Genomic DNA, 27,262 nt, shown 5'->3' on the forward strand with positions numbered 1-27,262 from the left:
TTGAATACCTTGTTGCCTCTACCAGACGCCTCAGAGAAGAGACTGTCCGTTCGAAAAAGAAGAACTCAAAGAAGTGAAATTTTGACGTCATCTCCTTATCAAAATCAGCTGATTGAGAAATCAGCAGTTCCGAAAAAAAAGCAAAAGATCGCGGTGAAAAAAAGGAACGTCACAAAAAGAAAAGCTGAATCGAAATCGCGTGCCAAAAAAAAAGACACCGAGTGCATAATTTGTGGCGATACATTTGACGAGGACTGGATCCAATGCCACAAATGTCAAGACTGGGCTCACGAGGAATGCGATGATATAAATCCAGGCGATTTATACTACGCGTGTGACGTTTGTGTAGCCAAAGAACGATTTTGGAATTAAATATCGCAGTGGCCGGAGCTACCCGCCAGTTTTTTTCGGAAGATGAATTTAAGCCAAAAATTAACATTTTTTTTTTAAGTTGTTGATAATTTATAATTTTTTTTTGTTCGATATTCTGTTGAAATATATCTTTGTTGAAATATTCATGCGATTCCAATTAATTATTGAACCTTAATTTGTGGCATACACATAGAAATAGAAAACTGGCCGGGGCTACTCCCCTTTCCCCTATTGTTCTAAATTCACTGATGTACGAATAATTAATGATGAGCTTCACTAAGTAACCAGTTAAGCTTTAAGTAGTCGTGTTATGTAATGCGTGAAGCGCGTGTACTCTCTCTCTCGCGGACTTTCGAGAACTGAACTTCTCGCATCGACACCTCGTATTTGTCGTTGGGTGTATGTGTGCGTGAGAGACCGAGTGTAACGTATGTATGTGTTGTAAATAAGAATAAGTGTAGCGATGATTCCGGAACATGCCCCCCTCCTTTCGTCAGTCCTGATGAAGAGATAAGTTCTCCACGGGTAAAACGCTGATCTTGACAATCGGTCGAGTAAAAGTCGATGAGGCAGTACGAAGCTTCACAACAAGTACCAAGCCATCGGTTCCCTTGAAGACTTCAATTACTCGCGCCATGGGCCACTTGCAAGGCGGAAATTGTTCTGAGCGAATAACGCACAAGTCTCCTATATTAACGGAAGGCTTTTTAGATCGCCATTTTGGGCGCTGCTGCAACTCATGTAAGTAGTCAGACGATCAACGACGCCAGAAATGTTCGAACATTTTTCTTACATGTTACCAGCGCGCAAGTCGGTTGTCAGGAATGGAAAATACAGATGGCTCGGGCACAAGCTTGAATGGTTCTCCAATCAAAAAGTGAGCTGGTGTGAGCAAAGAGTGATTAGAGACGTCATCATTTAGGGGGCACAGAGGCCTGGAGTTCAAGCAAGCTTCTACCTGTACGAGTAAGGCCGACATCTCCTCGAAAGTAAGAGTAGACTCTCCGATGACCCGCTTGAGATGATATTTTACAGACTTTACTGCCGCTTCCCAGAGGCCTCCAAAGTGTGGAGCCGAAGGCGGACTCAATCTGCATTCGGTGCCGTCTCTTGCAAGGAGTCGAGCGATGTCGCTGCTGCTGCTTCCTGCTTCTAAGAAGAGCTTTTTAAGCTCGCAACTTGCACCTACGAAATTTGTGTCGCAATCACCATAAAGTGTTGCGCAAATTCCTCGCCGCCCAACAAAACGACGATAAACGTCTATAAACTCCCTGGTAGAGTAGTCCGAAGTGGCTTCGAGGTGAACAGCACGTGTGGCGAAGCATACGAAGACGCAAATGTAACCCTTTCGAGGCTTGGCACCTCGACCAGCGGAAAATCGAATGTTTATTGATCCGGCGTATCCACTCCAGCATGTAAGAACGGCCGGCAGGGTCTTACTCGAGCGGCGGAAAGATCTCCCATCAGTTGAGTTGTCGGACGAGTACATAAGCGCCAACATTTAAGGCACTTAAAGATCAGGGTTCTGACTAGTTGACGCCCTCGGACTATCCAAACCCGTTGGCGTAAAAAATTTAAGGTAAGTTGGGTTCCGCCAAGTAAAGTTCTCTCATGAGCGTCGAGAACGATGAGACTTGCAAGTTGAGCTTGACGCGGCAATATAAGCGAATGTTTTTCATCGTCTTCGAGCAACGAGTGCATGAGTCGCCCTCGTACTCGCAGCATGTTGTGTGCGTCGATTTCCGGATTCAGCCTGATTAACGAACTCCTTCTCGGTAGCATAGAGTTGCGAGAAAGGACTCGAATTTCTTCTGAAAAATATGTTTTTTGAGCGTGCGAAACCCAAAAATAAAATGCTGCCTAGATTTGAGAGGGTGTTAAAACCAGGGCATTCGGCAGGGCTGCACGTAGACTCAACTGTTCCAGTTGCTGACCTTGGTGCTTCAACGCGATGCGATTTTTGACCCTTTCAATAAATAATTGGCACCAGGCTGTAACGGAGAGCAGTTCGGTGAGTGAAGAATAGCGGTGTACAAGATCCCATTCTTCCGGATTTACCTTGACGACATGATTGGTGACCTTGAGTTCATCTGTGCACGTCGAATCTGGATAAATTCAGAAGCTGGCCATGGGGTCGTTAATGCGCAGAGAAAGGTTGGGCCATGAAACCACAGTGAAGATTGACTCAATTCTCGTGGAGTAGTACCTCGAGAGACGAAATCGGCAGGGTTTTCTGGCGTATTAACGTAGTGCCATGCTGCATTCGGAAGAGATGATTGAATTTCCGCTACACGGTTGGCCACGTACGGTTTCCATCGAGTTGATTGTCCCTTGATCCAAGAGAACGCAACCATAGAGTCTAGCCAGAGGTGGCAGGCTAGATTTTCTACAGCTAAAGCGGTAGCACCGTGAATCATAGTCTGATGTTTTCCACGACACGTACCGCAGGTTCCAGAAGAGCGACAATCTCGAAGCAGGTGAGTACCTAGGCAATTAAAGCACAGGCGACTAGATACAGCGAAGGCGTTTCGATCGTCAACATTTATTTCACGAAATTTGTCACATCACGCTATGTAGTGTAACTGCTTGCAAAAGGAGCAGCATGACGACTTGACTTTAACAGTCGCCAATGTGTGTACTTTGGGTTGAGAAGCGGGCTGCCTTTTCGAAGCGTTTGTCGGCTTGTCAGCTGGAAAATTGGACAGGGTAGACAGAGTAGACTGCTCTACGTGTTCCAAAGCCTGAATACGACCTTGAAGAAAGTCGTCCAACTCTTCGTAAGTGCTCGGGCGAGTTGAAGCTCCCAGGTGTGTCTCCCAGTCTCGTCGAGTTGTCGGGTCAAATCGTGAAACTGTCAAGTAAACGAGGAGGTCGTCCCACTTATCCACAGGACGTTTGAGAGCTGCCAGAGTTTCGACGGATTCCGTCGTGCCATCTCGGAGTGCCTTGAGCGCAGAGAAAGATTCTGAAGAAATCTTGTTTAGTTGAAACAAATTATTAAGGCACGACGTGATAATTGCGCATTGATTGTCATAGCGCGAAAGGAGCCTTTGCCAGGCACGATCGTAATTATCGTTACACACTGAAATGCTTCCAATACATTTTTTAGCTTCACCCGTTAAGCAGGCATTGAGATAATGCAACTTGTTAACTGGCTGCAAGCTTGCGTCTTTTTCAATAAGACTCGAAAATTTATCCTTGAAAGAAGCCCACTCGGTGTACTTTCCTGAGAATGAGGGGAGAGAAATCGGAGGTAGCTTTCGGTGAGACGACGGCGCTGTATGGTGTCTGTGATGTATGTGAGTAAGGTAGTACGGCATACGCTATTGTGCGTATGCGAGTTTGCGCGAGTATGCACGTATGTTGGTATGTGTGATTATACTCTGCGTGTGACTCCGGTGCGCGGGCCAAGCACTCGGTCTTGGGCGCTCGTGTGAATGCCATGCCGGCTTCCACGCTTCCTATTGTACTCACTGGTATATATCATTTGTGTCCTTATAATCATACTTATAAATAAACTTACTACGTTTAATCTTATTTCCTGTGTATATTGATTGTTATATCAACATATAAATATACCACAGTTGGCGACGAGGATGGGATTGGTGTACGCGTGTGAAAAGTAAAGTAGGAGAACACGTGTTCGAAAGAGGTTAGGAAGTGAAAATACGTAAGCGCCAAGACGTTAAAAATCATAAGAGTCCGCGTAAGTACAGATTAGAAGTGCGGTACGCGTATTTCGTCGAAAATCGATATATTTTCGCGAAAGAAGTGTGAAATTTTCGATTGTAAAAAGACGCGATCGAATGGAAAAGCAAACGTATAAGAGACGATTGCTTACTGAAACCGTTACTAATGAGTGGTAGTGACGACGAAAAAAAGGGGTCAACGGTAGGATGGGTGTACAAACTCGATACGAAGAGTGTAGTTGAAGAGTTTCAAAAACGTAGCATTACCGTTGACATATCTAAAACGCTTGCAACCTTAAGTAAAGAATTAAAAGAAGTCGTAAGGCAAGAGATAGAAGCACGAGAAGCCGCGAAAACTGAAAAGAAAACCGACGCGAGTGGGGTGTTAGAAAAAGACAATTCGGAACTAAACGCGAGTAACGAGTCGTTCGAGTCCGCGGAAGGCACCGAAAGTACGAAAAACGAAACGGAAAAGGTGCTCCGAAACGTGTCCGCCGACGACACAAAGAAAGGAAGTGACATAGGTGCTCCGAACGCCGAGTCCGACGACGACGACAACATGGCGGGAGACAACAATAAGCTGGAATTCTGTTTGGGAAAAGACGATTGGGACCTGTTCGTTGAGAGATTGGAATTGCTGTTTGCGATGAAGGATATTGCGGAAAATAAGCAACACATTTGGTTGCTAACAAGGTTGGACGAAGAGGCGTACAAGCTGGCAAAGAGCTTGTGTGCTCCAATCTTGCCGAAAGACAAAAAGTATGCCGATTTAAAAACGCTAATGCAAGGGCACCTAAAGCCGAAGCCATCGGAAGTGATGGAACGGTGTACCTTCGCGCAGGCAAAGCAGCGGCAGAACGAGTCAGTCGCCGAATTTGAAGCGAGGTTAAGGAGGCTTGCTTTAAACTGTAATTTCACAAGTTTAGATACGGCACTAAGAGATCAATTTGTAGTAGGGATTTGAGATGAAGAGACTCGTATCTCACTTTTTAGAGACCCCAAATTAACGTTCGCGAATGCGTTAAAAGAAGCAGTCGCACGGGAGTCTGCTGTGAAAAACGCCACAGATGCAACGTGCGCGTTAGACAAGAAAAATACGCAAAGAGAGGTGTTTGCTTTTCGTGGTAATCCAAAAGGCGGGAAGCAAAGGTCGAAGCAGCACCAGCAACGGAGAGAAAAGCCGAGCAACGCGCAGCGCGACCGAAGAGAGAAAAATACAAACAGTGGGTGTTTCTGCTGCGGAAAAGCGAACCACGTTCGCGCCGAGTGCCGACACAGGGATAAGAGGTGCAACTTCTGCAAAACAATTGGTCATCTAGAGGGCGTCTGCTATAAGAAGAAGGAGCAGCAGCCGGAAGGGAGCAGCGTACACAAGCTGGACGAAAGCAGCCGCTCCGAAGAAGAAGAACAGCGCAGCCACGAGGACGAGTTCTACAGTATCGACGTAGTCAACAACGGGCATGAGTATGTGTATGCGAACGCGTGTGTGAGTGAGAGCGGCGCGCGCGCGGAGCCGATGAATGTTGACTTGTGTGTAAACGGAAAGAATGTTAGCATGGAATTGGATACTGGCACGTTCGCAACGGTAATTTCCGAGTCAGAGAAAAATAAGTTTTTCAAAAATGAAAAAATAATTAAAACGGATGTCAAACTGCGCACGTATGATGACAAGGTTTTGCGTCCGCTCGGTAAACTAGTAGACTTACAAGTTAAATTCAATGGTAAAGAGCGCACGCTGAACTGTTTTGTATTACCAGGTGACGGGCCGATGCTCATTGGTAGGCAATGGTTAGCAGCACACGGGTGCTGGCCATTGACGTTAGAAAAAGATAATGGAAAAGGTCATTTTTTAAATAAAATTAACTTAGAAAAAATTAAAGAGTATTTTTTTGAGAAGTATAAATTGTTATATCAACATATAAATATACCACAGTGTCCATCGCTGCCGGCGGCTGCAGTGGGTTGGTCTTCGAGCTCCAACTTCGCGTCGAGAAAGAAAGATGTTTGCTCGAAATAAGTTTCTTCCGCTTGGGTGTATGTGTGCGTGAGAGACCGAGTGTAACGTATGTATGTGTTGTAAATAAGAATAAGTTTAGCGATGATTCCGGAACAGGAGGATTGGGGGTGTCGCATAAAATCAAGGCATTGTGTTGTGACACAACTCCGTATAATTTAGGTATTCTCAATGGTGCTGCAATAAACTTGGAACAATTATTAGAAAGCGAAATTTTATATCTTCAGTGCCGGCATCATATTTACGAGTTGATTATAAAAAGTGTGTTTGATAAAAAAATGCCTCAGACTTGCGGTCCAAATGCTGAGATTTTCAAAAGATTCCAAAATACATGGAAAGGTTTGGATACAACCAACTACTTGAGTGGATTAGCCGACGAAACGGTAAAGAATGCATTGGAAAGCCATGTTAAAAACATTCTGTTATTTGTGGATGAAATGCTGAAGGTAAATCATCCACGTAATGATTATAAAAAACTGTTGGAACTGACAAGAGTGTTTTGCGGTGTTATTCCGCTTCATGAGGTCAAGTTCAAACATCCAGGGGCATTTCACCATGCTCGCTGGATGTCAAAGGCGATATATTACCTAAAAATTTTTTTGTTTCGTTCACAATTTCGGTTGACAGCGAAAGAAAAGAAAGCTCTTTTAGAAATATGCATTTTCATTGTGATAATATATGTAAGAGCGTGGTTTACAGCGCCTCTAGCGCCTCAAGCGCCGAACCGTGATTTACAGTTTTTAAAAAAATTACACAATTACAAATCTATTGATTTCAAAGTGTCTCAAATAACACTTAGAAAATTTGGTCATCACTTGTGGTATCTCACTCCAGAGGCAGTTGCAATGTCTTTTTTTGATGCAGAATTGTCGAATGATATGAAGAAAAAGATGGTAACAAAAATGAAAATTAGTGAAGATGAAGAATGGTGTGAAAATAATTGGAAAAAAATCGTTATCATTCTGAAGATATTGAAAAGTTATATGATAGAGAAATTGATGATTTGATTAGTTCGGAGTCACTAAAATTTTTCGAGAGGTTTGAAATTAACACTGATTTTCTGCAGAAAGATCCTGAAATTTGGGTTCAAGACGAAAATTTTCAGACAGGTCTCAAAATTGTCAAAGGATTAAAAATTATCAACGATACAGCAGAAAGAGCTGTAAGTTTGGTATAAGGCTATGTAAATATCTTATCAAGGGACGAAGAACAAAAGCTTTTTTTAATGCGAGTATTGTCAGACTTTAAAAAAAAAATTCCTGACTGTACAAAACGAATAGTTATGAGAGAATTTGTATAAAAATTCGAAGTGATTGTATCTGTAAGTATATAATGATGGTTTGTTCATTTTAGTAATAAAGAAATTTTATTTATAACTGTATTTTTTACTATCTATTCTAATATATTTAGGGGGGGGGGTAAGGGTTTCAGCGTAAAAAAAAAAACACTTTTCCTGTGAGTTTTTTTAAAAGTATGCATTGAGCAAATTAAGTCAAACCTTTTGTACATTATTAAGTATACTTTTAACAATATTCTGTAATTTTTTATGCGGAAATATTGAAGAACAAGCCGGTGACAGAGCTTGCCCCAGAACGTCTTAGAAAAAAATAATTTGCGGTGTTCACTATATCTCGGTCGGAAATTATCTGAAATCAAATACCATTAAAATTTAATCAGAGTATCATTAAATCCTCCCCCCAACGTTCTATGATTTTTTTTTTTCATTCAAAAATTTTTGGTGGCCATCTAAAGTGTAAACTGCTATTTTCCACGAAAAATTCCGCCATTTTGTGGGTAGGAAATCCTCTTAATGTAAAAAAAAATTTTTGACTCAACGTTGGGGGAAGGTATTTTATATGTAGAAAATGTGTACCAAGTTTGAAATGAATCGGTAAAGTAGTTTTTAAATGGCACTGAACACGGACTTTGAAAAAGTAGTTTTGAGAAAAAATCCCAAGCGCACGATCGAACGTGCAACGACAAACTGACGCTCGTCTCTCGTTTTAAAATATTGTACAGTGTATAGTATACATACAAATATAAAATATGTATTTATGGCGTTACTTACCTGTCTGTACTAAATAAAATATTCTCGAAACAGGATAATGTACCAGAACGATAGAAGTGAATAAGCTGTGTACCTGCTGTCAGAGCTATAGTGTTAAACGGCAGGAGACTAACTAGACAATAACTTCAAGAGTTTTGCTCAGATCGACTCAAAATTTTGGGAATATATTCTTGAAATATTTAACAGTAAGATAAGACAAAAAAACAAAATTCGATTTTTCGAAAATGCAAACCCTTATTCCCTCCTTAAGAATTACATAAATACTCCTATTCGATACTATACGATTGATTTTACTATTTCTGGTATCTATTATTGTAAGAATAGGTTACTTATCTCGAATGAGTCAAGAAAACAATAAATAAAAATTTGGCCGATTTAATCGCAACGCTATGTCAATTGCGTAATTTTTATATAAGGCTACGATTTGTATGTGGCGCGCAGACACTTTCTCCAAGATGGCTGCAATGGCTAATTCCCCTTTCGTCTTTCACCGCACGCCTCCACGGTGTAAAAATGAGAGGTGGTCCGAGTGCCCTATACTCCCTGTGTTGAGCTCTGTGACTATTATGTCTTAATACGGCGAAAATTCGCCAGGGACCTCATGCGTCAGTGAGGATGAGGTAAACAATAATGGCAGCGATCTAGCAGCACAAAGTCCCTAGATTATACATTATACACGCGTGTGCCAGTTTTTCTCACTATAACGTGCGCAAAAATATTCTATGCGCGTTCGCCCAAAAAATATCAAACTTACATTACCGCATTAACCAGTTTTGACCAATCTTGCTCAATTTTTTGAGGTTAAGCATTAACGAGGTGCGCCCTTAATGTCCTGACGTTCACGAAATAAATAGAAGCACGTATATTTTTGAGGTTAATCATTGTGACAGGTCAGGAATCGGAACCACACCGGATGATTTCCATTTAGAGCACAGTGTGACACAGTGTACAAATTTCTATTGTAAGCGGCCAATCCGGGCAAAGGAATAGACCAGAAATGTTTACACCGTGTCATATTGTGCTCTAAATGGAAAGCATCCATTGTCATACGAAACTTTTTGCGCTTTCTCACTAATTTTTTTGCCCACGCGTGTCTGTATAATTTAGGGATCTTGTTCTAGCAGACAGTATTCACGAAAGTTTGACGTTCGCATGTGGAAAATCCAATCTGCTGCTAAGATTACATGGGTACATTAATATTTGACAAAAGACAATAATCGTATGATGAATGTAATATAAAAAATAAAATAATAAATAATATAAAATGCAATAAAATACATATACTGTTACAAAGGGTGAACTTACCTGTTTTGCTCTCTTCTTAATGATCTATTAGTCATCATAGATAAAAGACGTTTATAAACCTCTTATGTCTTTCAAAAGAATAAGGTTGCTACATCGACCAACATTATTGTAAAAACAGTTTTTTTTCAGAGTTAAAACCAGAAACACGTACCCTGCAATTAAAGCTTTTTCTCAACATTTTATTTACGCCTTTGATTTTGGCTTGATAATCAAACTCACGAATCCATATTTATTTCCGTAACATCCAAGAACGTAACACTGGTGTCAGAAGTGGGATTAGGAGTTTCAATCGAGTCAATTCGGTGCGTGAAATTTTAATAATTATGAGCAATAGTCGTATGACACGCTCTCAGCGACGGGAAAGTGGCGGAGAAGAAATTACAGAAAATCCGCGAGTCCCTGAAGCAGGATCGACACCTTCAGTGGACCCTCTTCCCGTGCCTTCGGTGGCCTCATTCTCTCAAATCGATCTCCTAAGATTAATGAATCAACAACAAGAAGCCGCCGAACGACATCAACGACAGCTTCTGAATACAGCTAAACAACAACAAGAAGCCGCTGTACGACAACAACAACAACTTGTCCAGTTGCTTCAAGAGCAACAAGAATAGCGAGAACGTTCGGAAACGAGTCTACATGACCTGCTCCGGACGACTGTGGCGGCCCTTCAATCCGTACATCAAATGAACGGCTGTGGAGAACCGGCCGTCACTTCTCGGGGTTCCAGAGTAGCTACTCCGCTTCCCTCTCTTATTCCCTTTCCCACTGTTCGGGAAGTCCAACATCCAGATCGATCCCAGGATGTTCACGACACAAGGTCTGTGCTTCTTATTGGGGAGATAGACAATTCCCCAATTTGTAGATCAAGGGTAGAAAACGAGGTTGGCTTTTCCGAGCCTCGGTCTCATGTTCAGCTACGTTATTCTCGTTTGAATCAATTAAATAATTCCAGAATTCCTGGGGTTTCTTCTCGAATATTCGGGAAACCTTTTTGTTCTCTAAAACCGCCTGTTTTTGATGGAAAAATTCCATGGGCTGAGTATGACAGACAATTCAATACAATAGCAAAATATAACCAGTGGGACTCCGCCATGAAGGCTCACAGCCTTGCCTCTTGCCTTCGAGCTCCCGCTTTAAATGTATTGACAGCATTGTCAGAGGAAGAAATTTTCGATTATGATGAACTTAGCTCCGCGCTTAGATTGAGATACGGAAATGACCATCTGACGAAACTGTACACAGCTCAATTACAGACCAGGAGAGAAGGACGAGACGAAGACCTCGCGTCACTTAGCCAAGATATTGAACGGCTTTCTCGTGTAGCTTTACCAGATCACGAGCCGTCTCGTAATTTATTAGCGACTCAAGCTTTTCTAAACGCAATTAGCAATCCGGAAATCAAAATGGCTGTTGGAACATCAGGTTAAACTTCCCTGCGAGAGGCAACGGCCAAAGCTCTCGAGGTGGAGGCCATGGGAAAGCAATATTTCGGGTCAGGCAAACTTCGTCAAATTGAGGTGACCAAAGATACCTCAGAAAGACGAAAACAAGGGCGCTCGGAAAAGACCAAACCACAGAATTATAGAAATAAAAATAGTAATGATAATTTTGAACGAGGAAATCGTGGTTTTCTTCAAAATCAGAATAACAGACACGAAATTAAGAGCGTAATTGCGTCCGATCAAACTGTATTGTCTCGCTTATTTTGTAAAAAAATTGGTCATGATGTGACCATTGTTTTTTTGTTTAAGAAAATTACTAGAGAAGCGATGCAAAATTGAAATCCCAACTCCTATAATTGGCGGAAAAAAGATATAGAAATTAGGGAATGAAATCCTCAATCGAGCTCTTCAGCAGAAACTCGAGCAAAAAACTAATCTCGCATGATTTGTTAGGGCGAAAATCCTCGCGGATTGTTGAAAGTAAAAGCCCTCTTAAAGTAAAGTTTTTAATTAGAAGTTTACGACAGTCTGGTCTTTATGCGCGTGGTACTGTAAATGGCTTCGATTGTCTTTGGGTAATAGACACCGGCGCGGAAGTAACCGTAGTTCGATCGGATTTCTTTAAATCCGATGATCAGATTGTTCCCTCTTTATCCCATCAAACAGCCACTAGAGAGACGACCCCGGTTTTAAGACAGGTTACTGTCCAAATTAACCTTTTTGGATGTATCGACTCTCCACATAAGGTTTTTATAGCAGATATGGGGGATGAAGGTATTTTGGGAATAGACTTTCTTACAGCACATAACTGTGTTATCTCGACTAAGAGAACCTCATTAGCTTCAAACAATCGCGAAGTAGCTCTTTGTACAAATAGAAATGGAATTTATTGGACGCCTCCTAGAATTCGAGAAATAAAACTTTCTGAAGACGATTTTCAACATCAGTTTCCTTTACATTCACAGAGCCTTGTAGAGAAATCTCCGATTTCGTTGAAACCAGCTCAGTTAGAATCGTTTAGATCTCTTTTGTTAGAGCTTGTAGATTCTTTTGCCAAGAATAGTGGTGATAAGGGCCGATGTACTTCCGTCAAGCACAAGATCGACGTCGGAGAGAGTTCACCAATCAAACAAGCTCCTCGAAGACTCGCTCTTAACGCCCGAGAAAAGGTGAAGCAGCTCGTAGAAGACATGCTAACGAACGATGTGATCGAACTATCGTCTAGCCCCTGGGCCTCACCAATCGCCCTTGTCAACAAGAAGGATGGATCCAAACGATTTTGTATCGATTACAGGAAGCTGAATGACGTAACGAAGAAAGATTCTTACCCTCTACCCAGAATCGACAAGACACTCGACCCGATAGCTGGTGCAACCTGGTTCAGCACCATAGATCTTCAGAGTGGATACTGGCAGGTCGAAATGGATCCTCTAGACAAAGAAAAAACAGCTTTTGTCACGGGCTTAGGAGGATTATGGCAGTTCAAGGTCATGCCTCTCGGCTTAAGTAATGCCCCGGCTACCTTTGAACGAATGATGGAGGCTGTTCTCACTGGCAAATGGGCTCACTGGCAAAATATGCCTCGTTTATTTAGACGGCATAATCGTCTTTGGCAAGAACTTTGAAGCAGAAGTTCAAAATCTCAGACGAGTTTTCGCCAGGCTGAAGCAAGTAGGCCTAAAAATGAGCCCGAAGAAATGCCGTTAATCCCAGAAAGAAGTAGGCTTCCTCGGACACATCGTCTCAGCTCAAGGTGTGAAGACCGACCCATCCAAAATCGAGAAGGTTTCTTCTTGGACGACACCTATAAATAAAGAACAAGGACAAAGCTTTTTAGGTCTCTGTACTTATTACAGAATATTTGTAAAGGGTTTCGCTAGTATAGCTAAACCTCTCCATCACTTAACCGGAATCAAGATTCCTTTTGACTGGACCCCGGAATGCGAAGAAGCTTTCAAGAAATTAAAAGAAAATCTTATTTCTTCGCCGATTTTAGCTTATCCAGAGGTCGAACTTCCATTTATTTTGGATACGGATGCCTCTCTTTCAGGAGTAGGTGGGGTTCTGTCACAAATTCAGGGAGGTCAGGAGAGAGTGATAAGTTATTTCAGTAGAGTTCTGAGTAAAACCGAGTGAAATTATTGTGTCACTCGTAGAGAACTTTTAGCTGTTGTTAAGACCGTGGTTCATTTTCATCATTATCTGTACGGTAGGAGATTTTTTATACGAACAGATCATGCTTCTCTTAGGTGGTTACTTTCATTAAAATCCCCCGAAGGTCAGGTAGCTAGATGGTTAGAAAGGCTCGGTCAGTATGATTCTGACATTCGTCATCGAGCAGGAATTCATCATGGAATCGCCGATGCTCTCTCTCGAAGACCCTGCGAAGAAATGCCAGAGTGTAAACAGTGTGCACGATTGGAGAAAAACCGAAACCCCCCTCATTTATTACGGAAGGTTTCTCTCAAAAAAGACCTGGAGGAATGGAGAAAATCTCAACAGGAGGACATCACTTTAACTCAAGTTAAGTCCTGGCAGGAAACAGAGACTCGCCCAGACTGGCAGGATATATCTTCAGTCGGGCCGATTTGAAAATTTATTGGGCTCAATGGGACTGTATCCTTTTAATTAACGGAATTTTATACCGAAAATGGGAATCTGCAGCCTTGAAGGAAATCAGGTGGCAACTAGAACACGAGTTCCAGAGATTCCTGCTTTTCATCATGATTCTCCTACAGGCGGACACTTCGCCTCAAATAAACTTCTAGGCAGAATACGCAAATTCTACTTCTGGCCTCGTTGCCCGTCGGACGTTGAAGATTGGTGCTGAAGATGTCGAATCTACACGGCAAAGAAAGGACCTCGAGCTAAAGGACATAGCTCTCTTCAAGTTTACAACGTGGGAGCTTCTCTTGAGAGAATAGCGATGGATATTCTTCGACCTCTCCCTACAACCTATTCTGGAAATAAATATGCTCTGATTATTGCAGATTATTTTAGCAAGTGGCCCGAAGTGGTTCCACTTGCCAATCAAGAAGCGTCTACTGTAGCTCAAGCGTTCGTTAGAGAGTTTATCTGCAGACCCGGAGTTCCTCTGGAACTTCATACTGATCAAGGCCGAAATTTTGAGTCAACCTTGATGAAAGAGGTTACTCAGATTTTAGGGGTTAGAAAGACTCGTATGACTCCTTTGCATCCACAATCTGACGGCATGATTGAGCGTCTGAATCGAACTTCAATATTTGTCGTCCTTCGTAGAGCAGAATCAAAGAGACTGGCACTCCTGGATCCCTTTCTTCCTCTGATTTTACAGATCTGCGATTGATGAGACGACGAAACAGACGTCAGCCCTCATGCTTACTAGAAGAAATCTTCGACTTCCGTCAGATTTATAAAAAGGCGCTGTTCCCGAGCAAAGACATCATCAAACAGATTATGCCTCTCTTTTACAACAACGATTAGAAGAATTCATAACTTTGCTAGAACTAGAATTTCTATGGCTTCAGACAAATTGAAAACTCGTTATGATATTCGAGCTAGAGATTTCAAATTTAATCCCGGAGATTCTGTCTGGCTCTTTCAACCTCGACGACAGAAAGGACGATGTCCAAAACTACGAAGAAATCGGGGAGGCCCTCACCTTGTGGTTAACCGGATCTATGATGTCGTTTACAGGATCCGAAAAAACCTTTACTCCAAGGCAAAAGTGGTACACCTGGACCGTCTTGCTCCATTTGAAGAAGATCAACCCGAAACAGACTTTCCAAGACCTGGAACATCCTTCGAGGTTAGATCTTCAGACGTACATCCTTGTCAACTATCATCGACTTAACCTTCTTTACAGTTAGTCGTCGATGGGAAAAAGAATCTTCCTTTTGGAATTCATTTGAGTAAAACTTGACCGCTTACGATCATTATTGAAGGGAATATCGGATGCGGAAAAACAACTTTCACCAAGAGGTTTTTAGCAGATCGCCAGGTCTGTACGCTTTTAGAACCTCTTGAAGAATATCGAGACGTCGCTGGAATTAATCTTTTAAATTTAATGTATCAAGACCCAGATCGATATTGTTATCATTTTCAGTATTTTTCTCAGATGGTTATGTTAGAACGGCATCTTCAGACGACTTCATTACCCGTAAAGGTGATGGAAAGATCGATATTCAGTAGCAATTGTTTGGTAGAAGCTCGTCGAAGGTTAGGTAATTTTCGCGACTTCGAATCTCTTTTATTGAGAAAAAATTTTGATCTTCTCATTCGCTCGTCTGAACTCAGAGTGGATTTAATTGTTTATTTGCGAGTTTCCCCAGAAACTTCTTTTGCTCGAGTAAGTTCCCGTTCTCGTGAGGAGGAATCGAGCATTTCTTCAGAGCTACTCAGAACTATTCATGAGGTTCATGAGGATTGGCTAGTGAATCAAACCCTTTCTTCTTTATCGGCTCCTGTTTTGGTTATAAATGCAGAAGCTACAGCCGACCAAGTTTATTCTAATCTCTGTTTTGCAATGTCACGAGAACAGGGTTAAGTTTTTGAATTCAATACTAAACATTTCTATTGAAGATTGGTTTTTAAAGGAATTTCTTAGAATAGATATTCAAATCATAAATTAGACAATTGGAAAATAAAAAACGGTTTTGATAATTGATTCAAGTTCCGTTTTGACGGACTCGCATTCGTTGCATCCTTCGGTCGGTTTCTCGATAAAAATGATGCTGTCTTTGCAGCCTGTGCAAAAAGTCTTGTCCTTATAAAAAGTTACAAGAAGATCCAGCTCGCATCGCAGTTGTTCGGGACTGGAACTTTCCAAGAATAGGAAAATTAACAAAAGGTCAATGAAGAGAATTCGTTTCTTATGTTTACTTTTCCACTTACTCAAAGCATGATGGACATAAAAACCCGGGTCTTCCTTTTTCAACTTTTCCGTTGAAATATCCATAATAGAACTCCTTCCCTTTTTGTTCAAATTCAATTTCCATTTCTTCTTCAGAAAGGTTTTTAAAATTTCAGAAGTCAAAGGTTTGGGCTAATATCCCGGCGTTTATCAAATTGTGGATTTTAGACATGTTTCTTCTTATTACGAAATCTTGATAATGGTTTGTTATTTCTGAGTTGCTAATCAACTCGAAATTTGTTTTCTTTGGTTGTTTCTTTCTAGAAACTTTTCCTTTGGAATCGAGTTTTGTGTCGGATAGGCTTTGGTTTCTTTTATAATGTGAATAGAGCCACGATTATTTTTCAAGGTCGATGAGCGATTGCTTGATTTTCACATTTTATTAACCTCAAGTATCAGTTTTTGTAAGCACTTTTCAGGTTATTTGCCGACCAGCCTTTTCCTTTCGACCTTTCCCGATTCATGAGGATGACTGGTGGCCTTCGTTTTGAAGATTCTCGGAGGAAATCAGCCTTTTCCTTGCCTAGTGGGTCCTAGTTTTCCCGGTTACGGTTTCCCGCCTCGACGTATTTGCCGGAGGAATGGATTTCCTTTCCGATGTCGATCCAGATGATTTTGATTTCTTCAAACTCATGAGGAGACATAACACTAAACAACACTTACCTTTTTAAAACAAGGCACATAAATTTCTGAAATTCAATTTAATGCTCAACTATCTGCTCAAGGTTTTTTGTGGTTTACCTTGAGACTGTGGGCAAATGCTAGATAGTAAAAAAGGGCGTCTCTAAATTTTTAGAGCCACAGCTTCAACTCACCTTCGAGCACTGACTGGTAGATCACTTTTACAATTGTTTTATCTTTTCCGAGTCGGGACAACTCTTTTCCTCGGGGGGGGGAGTAGTGTTACAAAGGGCGAAATCACCCGTTTTGCCCTCTTTTTAATGATCTAGTAGTCATCATAGATAAAAGACGTTTATAAACCTCTTATGTCTTTCATAAGAATAAGGTTGCTGCGTCAACCAACATTATTGTAAAAACAGTCTTGTTTCAGACTTAAAACCAGAAACACGTACCCTGCAATTAAAGCTTTTTCTCAACATTTTATTTACACCTTTGATTTTGGCTTGATAATCAAACTCACGAATCCATATTCATTTCCGTAACGTCCAAAAAGAATAATGAAAATGAAATGCATGATGAATCGAAATACCAAAGATCAAATAAAATTCTATCGGTACGCTTTCTTGATAAAAAGAATACGGTAATTACACTGAATCAATTTCAAATCAAAATCAAATGCAAAGGATGCACAATAATAAATGTTTGGGGTAATAATAAAATAATTACGTATTATTTATAATATTATTATTCTTATATTAAAATATTTCAAAAATTTAACGTGATTTTTTTTTACGTAGAGTATAGTTTTGCTTGCTTCTTTTTTACCCCACTAGTCTTTACCATTTCCCGACTTTTTGTTTTAATTGATTGACGCATTCTCATGACTGTATAGTGATGTAGACAGTATGCAATGATTTCTTCCTTATGCAAATCACATGGAAACGAGAACTTACAATTTATTAGAGCATCATCAACTGTCTCCTGATATAAATTACGTACGTCATAGTTGAAGTGCTTTTCGCAAATAAAATGAATGAATTTAAGATCGACGCCAAATTTTTTCACATCACTGGACCACTTTTGAAATATAATGGGACCCTTGGGAGCACGAAACAAGGAGATTGTTTCGTCAGCTCCTAGACATCCGTTCCGACAATCGGGCAAACAATTCACCATTTTCTTGTCTTTTGAGTAAACGACAGAGACCCAAACGTCGATCCCGGATTGCCCGTCAACTTTCGTAAATACTGTGTAGTTAAATTACCGCCATTATTGTTTACCTCATCCGTAACGACGCATGAGGCCCCTGGCGAATTCCCACCGTACTAAGGCAAAATAATCACAGCGACCGAGGGCCAGTCGGACCACCTCTTATTTTTACACCGTGCACGTCGCGCAAGGGAATGAACCGTCCATAAGTCCGTGGTTTCGAGCGACGCGCAAACCACGTGAGCGATTTAAAGTGATTGAAACGCATTATTTCAGCTATTTACCACATTAGTTACGGTCTATCCGGCTGGAATTTGGCACGTACAGAATTGAACCGCTCTCTGCGCATGCGCAGTAATTTATTCTGGTGGCTAACACTGTCAGTTAGAAAAAATAATTATTTTACTGATAATTTTGATACTTTCTGCCTACTTACTTCGCGGTGTTGGTTACGCAAACGATCTGTAAACGATTGACACGACAATGTATCCGAAATTCTATGATTCTTTCGCATAATACCATTTTCAAAAATCACCCTAACTTTATTCGCATTTTTCTCAGAAAACGAGTGAACGCGCAAACGAGGACGAGTGATATTCTTCAAGCACCGCGCAAACGATTTAAACTACTTTCAATCGATTACCTATATCGACTTCGGGTGCTAACGTTATGAACTTGAATCAAATCTCCTACTGCATTTCAACGCTTAATTTGTATTTGGCGACCCACACTACTGCCTGTGAATCTAGGTGCATTCTTCTGAATGGATTCTAGTATCTAGCTTCTGGAATTATCTAAAACTCCCGCTCTGATTACACATACGTTTCGAACGCACTCTGGGGAACTGTCTCAACCACTCTGTGTACGATTTTATTTTTAAATTATTGTAACATCTGACTGGAACGTCCGTATGTTTTATTGACTATTATTATTGCATGTCACTTTCGTCAACTAACCAAACTCGAAGTACGAGAATCTTGTAAACATAAGGTATTAAAACAACCATCTAACTATTTGAAATATCCCTAGATGCAAATAACTATGAAATTCATTAACTAGATCCTAAAACCATGTTACGAGATCTTCGGACTACAAAGAGCTATAATATTATACAATATTATATATTATTATTATATTCACATCATAATTAACTATTGTTATTAAAAAAATGTTACAAACCCTTTTATGGTTCTAAAAAAACGCCATTTTTTATTTTTTTCAAAAATTCACATAATTTCTGGGTCCCAAAACAAACATTTTGAGCCATAGTTTAGAGTGGAGAATTGATTTTTTGTATTTTTTAAATATTTTTTTAGAGGAATAATTTTTCTTATTTTGTATGTATACAAATTGTAAATTTGCTTAATTATTTTTTATATGATTCTACAACCTAAAAAAAGCACTCACCATTTTTTTTAGATCTTTTGTCCCAACCATTCTTTTTTAATAAATGTTACAAACATAACATATGTTTTGTATACGTACAACAAAAGAAAACTTATTCCTCCAAAAAAATATTTACAAAATACAAAAGATCAATTCTCCAGTCTCAACTATGGCTTCAAATGTTTGTTTAGGGACCTGGAAATTATGTTAATTTTTGTAAAAAAATAAAAAATGGCGTTTTTTTTAGTACCATAAAAGGGTTTATAACATTTTTTTTTAAATAGGGGTTGGGACGAAAAATCTGAAAAAAATTGTGAGTGCTTTTTTTAGGTTGTAGAATCATATAAAAAATAATGAAGCAAATTGACGGGGGTCAGGGAAAATGTCCTCTCAGTTGGCATGGAATACTTCATATATAACTGATATAATGTAAAGATAGATGCACTGCTGTAATAATCCATAAAACCAGTGACAGCAAAACCTTCAAAACCGTTAGAGCGATAGAATGGCCGTTGTCCGGTATATTTTAATACTTTATCGGTAATTGGTGATCCAATGACGCGAGTCTAACTGTCGCTGTGTGATCGATTCCAGTGTCTAGCAACCGGAAATTTCCATGAGCTACCGTACCGACGTCACAGTACGTCATATACTCCATGACCGAAGCTAGATGCAACCAATTCCAACCCCATGCCGCAACCACAGCACCGGTAATACTTGTGGCCGGTACGGTGATGTGGACAGTTTAGTAAAATTTGTAATTATAATGCAATTGCAATATTTTCGGTTGTGTCTTCTTTATACACTGGTTGTCAAGAAAAAGAACTTTACGATTAGAGCAAAAGTGATCTTTATTCCCACCGAGGCGTAATGAATAGCATTTGTGAAAAATGTGAGTTCACTTAAATGTTTACATTCTATACCTTATCAATGTAATATCGACATGTGTATTCCGGTACGTATTTCAGACACTTTTGAACGCTTACCGAACCTTACTTTTGCAGAGTTTCAGATGAATTTTTTGGTCTATAGCTGTGGATGCAAATATCGCTGGTAAGTTGTTTCAGATTTTTCTAACCTATGGTTGAGGAAGAAAGGAGTTTTTTTTAATCAAATATCTCTGTTTTGAATAGTTTCCGTTCATGATTCGCACTACATATGAGCATGAGAATTAGACAAAATATTATGTACAGCACACAGTGTGAATTGATCATTTTTCCATGTATTTGATCAATGAGAACCTCAAATGCCTTCTGAAAGGTAGAACTGAATCGGATAAATGAGTTGCATCTTGAAGTTGGTAACATCAACAAAATGAAGTATTTTTTTGAATCTTAGATCTTAGTTGGAAAGTTGAGGAGTCTTCAGAATTTATTAATTTATGATTCATGGCTGAAATCTAGAAAAGTATATTCATCTTGCAATTATGAACCCTGTGATGTTTCGGTTACCTTTGGGTCTGTTCTCGTAGCTGCGCTCGAGTGAGGGAATGGAGGAAGGAGTTAGAACTGATATAAGTAAAGTTTATGATTGAATGTATAAATGCTTTATTGAAATAGTGATAAATTCAAATTTGTAGTTAAACAAAGTGGATTGTTTGAATATTGAAATTGGAGTTGATTGTTTCTTATTGGAATGATGGAATGGATATTGACCTGTTGGATATAGATTCAAAATATTCTTGATGAGATATGGATTAGACATGTATTTGATGGAAAATAGAATAAAAGTCGCTTGGAAGAAAGAATACGAGTGCAGAAATCGTGTGAGAAAGCAGAATAGTAGGGAATAGAATCAGCGGAGTAAGGGTGGTAATGAGTGTCGTAAGGCTAGATGGAAATAGGACGACAGGATAAAGACTTTAACGGTACTCTACGGAACATAGAAGAGTTGGCAAGTAGAGGCATTTCATGGTCGGAAAAAATGGGAGGGACGTGTGGCGCTACGCCAGACGTAACAATCATAAAACTCATTTTATTTATAAAATCAACTTTTTGAAACATAATTTGTATTTTATTCTTCATTTGTATTTTCGGTTTTCTTGGCTAGTTCGTATTGTCAGATTAAATTTTTAGGCTAGCTTAATCGATTTACTAGTTAATTAATCTACACATTGACCTCTAGCTAATCAACTAATCGCAAAAAAACTGTCTGAATTGGTTAAGTCAGTCAGAATAATGATACAGCACTATTTATAATAGCTTCTCTTTATTTCTCACTTCTGCAAACTTTAAGATTTGTGTATTTTGATGTCAAATTTCAGGTAGGAATTTAAAAAAAATCAGTAATAGCCATTTTTTGCAATTGTCATGTTTCATCAATCTAATAGAATATCCAACTCTTAAATTATAGGGAATTTACTGCCGTTTCAGCATATCTTTTACATCTTATGTTTTCTGTAACTCCTTTGTCTATCCAATGTTCAGATCATGTATTAAATCTTTTTAAAATACCCGCAAGAAATTATAAAAGTTATAAAATGAATAATTATATTCAAGCTTAGGGGTAAAATGTGAAAAGTTAATCTAAAAATTAATAAGAGTTCAGGGTCAGTGAATGTTTTTCAAATTTTTGAATATCTCATAGGGATGAGTATGTGATGGAAAACAGTAATAGTATTCCTCCAAACTGAATATCGTTTTATAAACGTCCAATTTCAAAGAATAATATGACGTGGATTTTATTAGGTGTCAATACAATTTTTCCATGCTGCCTTAGGTTTTTTTTCTACCTTGCAAATTAGTTTTTATAATGATCTGCATTACCTAATTTTAATGGCTGTATGCAATGTGCAATACCCGGATAACAACATGCATGGGAATTTTGGAGCAAAAAGACAGCTCTGGTTGCAAAGTATTGCCAGCAATATTAGAACAAGGTGTGTCTTCAATTGCTATCAAAAGCCAAGCAAATCATTCTGTGCAAAAGCTGTCAAAAGCTATCAAAAGAACAAACAATTATTACTGTAAATTTGCTGCACAAAAATTATTCCGCGAAAATTTGAGGTAAAAACTCAACGACAATCTAAGCAAGCATAGCAGACTTTTTGCACAGACATGCTTCGTTATCCAGTGAAGTTTCCATTGATTAGTTTCTGTAAAGTAAACGAATTTTAGTTGGCAGTTTCAGAGTAAAAAATGGTAAAATTGCAGTTGAATATTGTACTGATCTCTCCATTTGCTGTTGGAATTATTTTCAATTAAGTTGGGATAATCAAAATTTCAGAAATTATTTGCAGAGGAATGAACTGAGTAGAGTCGTAATACTCACAAAAAGAAGGTGCAAATACTGCAATTGGTACATGAACTGAAAGTTTTTTGTAGTCATCTAAATACCACAACACGCAAGGATCTACTAGCAATGCTGCTGATGTCAATGACCATTAGAGGGCTATTCTCACGGATATTCACTGACTTTGGTTGATCTCCGAAAAATCGCTCAGGTGCTTCCAAGTTATTTATTATTACTCTTGAATGCAAGTAACTAATATCCTTTCTCTTTGTTCAATAGTTTCAAGATGCATTCAGATGTGATTTCTAACCATGACTTCCAAGCGTGGCTTTAGTATTGTTCCATTTGAATCGTACGTGTGCAAATAGTTACAGTCTGTTCAAATCTCCTGCAATCATTATTTTGCATTCAGAAAAACCGATGAAGAAAACTTCCCTATGTTTATTTATCAAAATCGAAATAAACTTTAAGCCAAATTTTCGACCCCATGGACGAATTGATTTTTCGATTTCAATGTATTTATCTTATTTTGATATAATTTAGTTTACAGAAATACTACTGCTAAAAGAATGGCACAAGCGTTTTATTACAATGTTTTCATCAGTACATTTTGATATTATTAACTCTTCAGAGTTCTGCTTACATATAAGGTTTGATCAAATATTAACCCTTCAAATACATTATCTTTGGTATTCTTAGGTGTATACGCAGATAAGAATTTACATCATGAAACTTTTACGGTTTATAACTTCACATTCATTAGAACGATATCGACTTCTTTTTTTTTTTTAATTATTTGAATTCAAAAGGGTAAGAAATCTCGTGGAATGTTGCATAGCACTGAAAAATATCATTTTATCGGTGAAAACTGCCTTAGAATTAATCCCTTCTTTAAAAAAAATCACTTTATTTTCAATTAGACTGGTATGAATTTGCACCTGTACGTGATTAAGGTTTAAAAATAGAAATGCACATGAGCAGTTATATTCATGATCACCCTTTGGTTCTCAGAGTCATTGGTGTGGTATGTGCCAAGTTTATAATTTACAAATATTATACTCTATTTTAATACATCATTGCGTATTTTTTGAAACTGTTGGGTATGAAGTCATCGTTATGTTTTGAAGGAAAAGACAATTTATTTATTGTTACACATAAAAAACACCCAAAGGATCCCTGGGGAATGATGGTTTTACTGATAATTTTCATGGAGTTAGTGCGTAATAATTTCACCAGAGATTAAGCTAGACAGTGATTCATTTTAATTGAAAATATATAGTTGGCACTTGGTAGAAAAATAACTCTCTCATTAGTTACACTCACAAAACATAACTTTGGTGACAAGTCATAACCAATAAACATGATGTATTAACAATCAGTCGTATTGACACTATGGATTAAGATGGTATTGTTCTGGAATACATAATCAGCCCATGTTACCTATTGCACCAGTACTGACTCATTTTCATGCTTTTAGAAGAATAATACATAAGTCCGATGACAAGATACCGTTCTTATATTGTCAGGCATCAACAGCATTTTATTTTATTTTTTATGTTTCATACGAAAGTCGTACATGACGTCGGTTCCAGAAAATGTTTCAGATTTTGATATTTGAAAATATGAAGTACTATTTTGGCGTGTATAGCGTAGGGTGGCTTAATTATAACAGGCAAGAGGAATAAAATGCAGGCGTCAAGCAAAAACAAATGATTGTCAACAGGATTCGAAAAAATCTATTTTCTACGACCATTTCAAAATATTCTTCGTTAACGTATTCTAGAGAAAATACCTTAGAACTCACATCAATTATTGGCAAATAACCATATTACAGTCAAAATGATAATTTCTGGAGGCTTAGTGACATAATTTATCATTACTCAATATATAAGATAATTACTTACAACCAATTTGGAATTTTTTTTGTACAGGTAGAATGGAGATTGGTCACCTAGAAATGGTGGCTAAATTTGAGGATCCAACAATAATAATTCAGAACGCGACTGATGTCGTAGGACACAACAGTAATCAAGGTGGCAAATACTTTGTTGTAACTGAGGTTTCAGAAAATCCTGAAAAACTAGCAGTTAGTGCTGGGATGGAGGTACTTGACGCTACCGCTGTAATTGATCAACGTAAATCATGGGGTGAAATCTGTAGGATATGCGCTAATACCAATGATTATTTGATCCCAATTTTTGAAGGCGAAGGCCTTGAACAGGACCTTCACAATAAGATACACCGATATTTGCCAATTCAGGTAAATTGAACATCATCCACATTCGTTAATACTTCCTATAATAATCGTTGAGTAATGATCATGTAATATCATTTTCATGTTCGATGTTCGCTAATAGTACTAGAGCCCATGACGAACATTTCTGTCTCATTGCACCACACATAAAACCATGTAGAATCAATAGTTTAGATGAATCTGAGCCCAAAATTACCTTTTCTGAAATTTTGCGTTTTGCATCTGACTTGAGCGCATTTTAAAAAATGTCATGAATAAGTAAATTTGGTTTAATTGATACAAAATAATCAATTTTCCGATAAGACTATTTGCCATACATTTTGGGAGCATTTAAAAAATGTAATAAATTTTTACCAGTTGATATTATTGCAAAATGTGTGAAAACTATTCAACATGATAAAATAAGTTGCCCCGATGCAGAATAAACCGATATAAAACAATTTGAGTCTGGCCCTATTAGACAATTTTTACGATGGTAAAAAAAAAAAAAAATCTTATCTATCCATATTAACATCTCCGCAATAAGTTGCACCTCTCAAATTCTTAGATGTTGATTAAAGAAAAGGTTACCCGAAACCATCGAACTGAAATTGAAGGACTTTTGAAATAAATATTACAAAATAAAACAGGGGTGAAGGGTGAGTAAAACATGTTTATTGAAAATAACAGTTTCGTGACTGCTTTTAGTCACTGTCAGACTCATTTTCATTGTTGCAATCATCAATACGTCCCAAAATATTTTTATCGCTTTTAACATTATAGGCAAGATTCTAAATGATTGAAAACAGTATTTTGGAAATCTCGGTAGCTATACAAAAGATTTAAAACAAATTTGAAGTTAATTGCAATGATATGAGTCGGCTAAATTTTCTGACGTTTTTAGAAATGTGCTCAAGGCAGATGCAATGTTTGAAAACAGTATTTATAGTAATAAAATAACAAACCCTATGTACACTTGGGGACAATAAATCTGAGACGACTAATTTTTTATACTAGACATGTTGGCTACGCAGGGAAACCTACAGCACCACAGTCGGCCGAGTGCGAAACAAACTCAATCTCAATAAACGTAACATAACCCATGACCGTAGGATCTAACCTCAGAATACCACGGGGATAAAGACGTGTTAGATTGACTCATATTCTATTCTAATATGGCTGACTGTGGCGCTGTAGGTTTCTCTGTGTTACCAACATAACTGTCCTGTGTAAAAAATGTGCCGTCTCAGATTCATTGTCTCCAAGTGTACATCTTCAATGTCAGACATATCGTGATATGATCTGGCTTTTTTTTTACATAGCAGAAATCGTCCCTGTGACCTTGCAAGATTTTTGAAGATTACTACCCCCCAAGTGGGGTCTAGGGTCAACTAAACTATTGATTGTTTATAATTTTGTTCTTGGTGCAATGAGACATGGTTTTGGTCCTGGGCTCTTGCACTATAAAACTGTGTCACAGAATGGTACTATGAAATTGTGGATTCTAGGTGTCTGAAGAAGACAATCTGCCTCTACGTCTATGTTACCATTGTGCCGGTATACTTCTGGCATGGCATGAATTAGTCGAGGATTGTTTGGAAGCTGAACGGACTCTTCTGCAAATGGAAAGTGAATTGAAACAAAAAAATCAGGTTAGTAGGTTTTGTTAAGGCGTCTGGCCACCCTGGCGGACTAAAAAATGCACTTTTTTTTTTAATTCATAAATTCAAATCTATGGGCCGGAATATTTTTATCTTTCAACTTAATATCATAAAGGGTTTCAAGAATAACATTGTGAATTTTTATTTGCAAATATTAAAAAAATGGCGCCGTGATGTTGGTTGTCGCGGAGGTCCTCCACACGATACGCGTGGTCCTTGTCCCACCTGGTACTCGGTTATGGTACATCTGAGAAAAAAAACAAAAAATTTAAGTCATTCTTAAGTAGTGTGACTACAATGTAGCGTAGCCTTTTTTTTTTGGACCATTAGCAAAATTATGGTGAGCCGAAACAAAAAATTTTCAAAAAAAATCCTACGTAACATTGTAGATAATGTATCTAAGAATATTCAGTTAAAATTTGAAAGCAATCGGACGGATAGTTTCCAAGATCTCGAAGGCCCCAGGTCAAAAAATGTAGTTTCGAGATAATCACCAAAGAAAGTAACCGTGCAGTTATTCAGCTGACGGCGCGATTTTGGTGAGTCCTACCTTCAATCAGCGATCCCTGGACCATAGACGACTCCCTCGGCAGCTGATCAAGAGTCTTGGGCCCTTTTTTGACTATCCCTTCGTGCTATTCTTGCTTCCTTAGAATCATTTTGAGCGCGAATGTCTGCTGTAGCGCAGCGCTCATCGTCTACTGTAGTGCAATAACTGTAGCTGCGATCTCGGACGGTTAGGTTTAGAACATTCATTATCGGAAGAATACTCTTATACCCATCGTTGAAAGTACTGGTAGCAATGTACGTGGCAATTTGGACGATATTTGCACTGCTGGAATTCGTTTTTGGAGCCATTGACCAGATGACGGAGTTGACGCTTTTATTATTATTCTGCGTGAAGCCTCCTTCGCACCGTTCTAACAAATCATCTGCAGTGAGGTCCTCATAAATAGGTCGAATGGTATCTTGGACTATTTGAGCTAGTGCATTCTTATGCTCATATTCGTCTAAAGTACCCATCAATTTCCGGAGGACAATTGTCATGCTGCAAATTTTCATTGGTCGAGATTTTATGCATGAATGTCGCCCGAATCGTATTCTTCATTTCGTCTTTCGAATGGGAGAATCTTCGAATAG

General features: G+C 38.8%; 2 protein-coding genes across 2 annotated transcripts in view; one reads left to right on the top strand and one right to left on the bottom strand.

The window, feature by feature from the left end:
• Nucleotides 1-1,168: 1,168 nt before the first annotated feature.
• LOC124214341 (uncharacterized) lies at nucleotides 1,169-1,873 on the bottom strand. Its single transcript, XM_046616606.1, has one exon. The coding sequence runs from the start codon at nucleotides 1,871-1,873 to the stop codon at nucleotides 1,169-1,171; it is 705 nt and encodes a 234-aa protein (XP_046472562.1).
• A 17,823-nt stretch (nucleotides 1,874-19,696) lies between these two features.
• LOC124214342 (uncharacterized) overlaps nucleotides 19,697-27,262 on the top strand; it is a 474,723-nt gene continuing 467,157 nt past the window's right edge. The window contains exons 1-5 of the mRNA XM_069134347.1: nucleotides 19,697-19,889; nucleotides 20,002-20,050; nucleotides 22,223-22,439; nucleotides 24,160-24,488; nucleotides 25,970-26,113. Of these exons, the coding sequence (XP_068990448.1) occupies nucleotides 24,165-24,488; nucleotides 25,970-26,113 (468 nt within the window). The 5' untranslated portion in view covers nucleotides 19,697-19,889; nucleotides 20,002-20,050; nucleotides 22,223-22,439; nucleotides 24,160-24,164. The remainder of the gene's footprint in view (nucleotides 19,890-20,001; nucleotides 20,051-22,222; nucleotides 22,440-24,159; nucleotides 24,489-25,969; nucleotides 26,114-27,262) is intronic.

The sequence above is a fragment of the Neodiprion pinetum genome, chromosome 3 (genome assembly GCF_021155775.2).
Source record: "Neodiprion pinetum isolate iyNeoPine1 chromosome 3, iyNeoPine1.2, whole genome shotgun sequence".
NCBI classification, from domain to species: Eukaryota; Metazoa; Arthropoda; class Insecta; order Hymenoptera; family Diprionidae; genus Neodiprion; species Neodiprion pinetum.

Excerpts from the sequence above, each read along its gene's own strand:
- LOC124214341 (XM_046616606.1), bottom strand. The coding sequence starts at position 1,873 with ATGTTGGCGCTTATGTACTCGTCCGACAACTCAACTGATGGGAGATCT.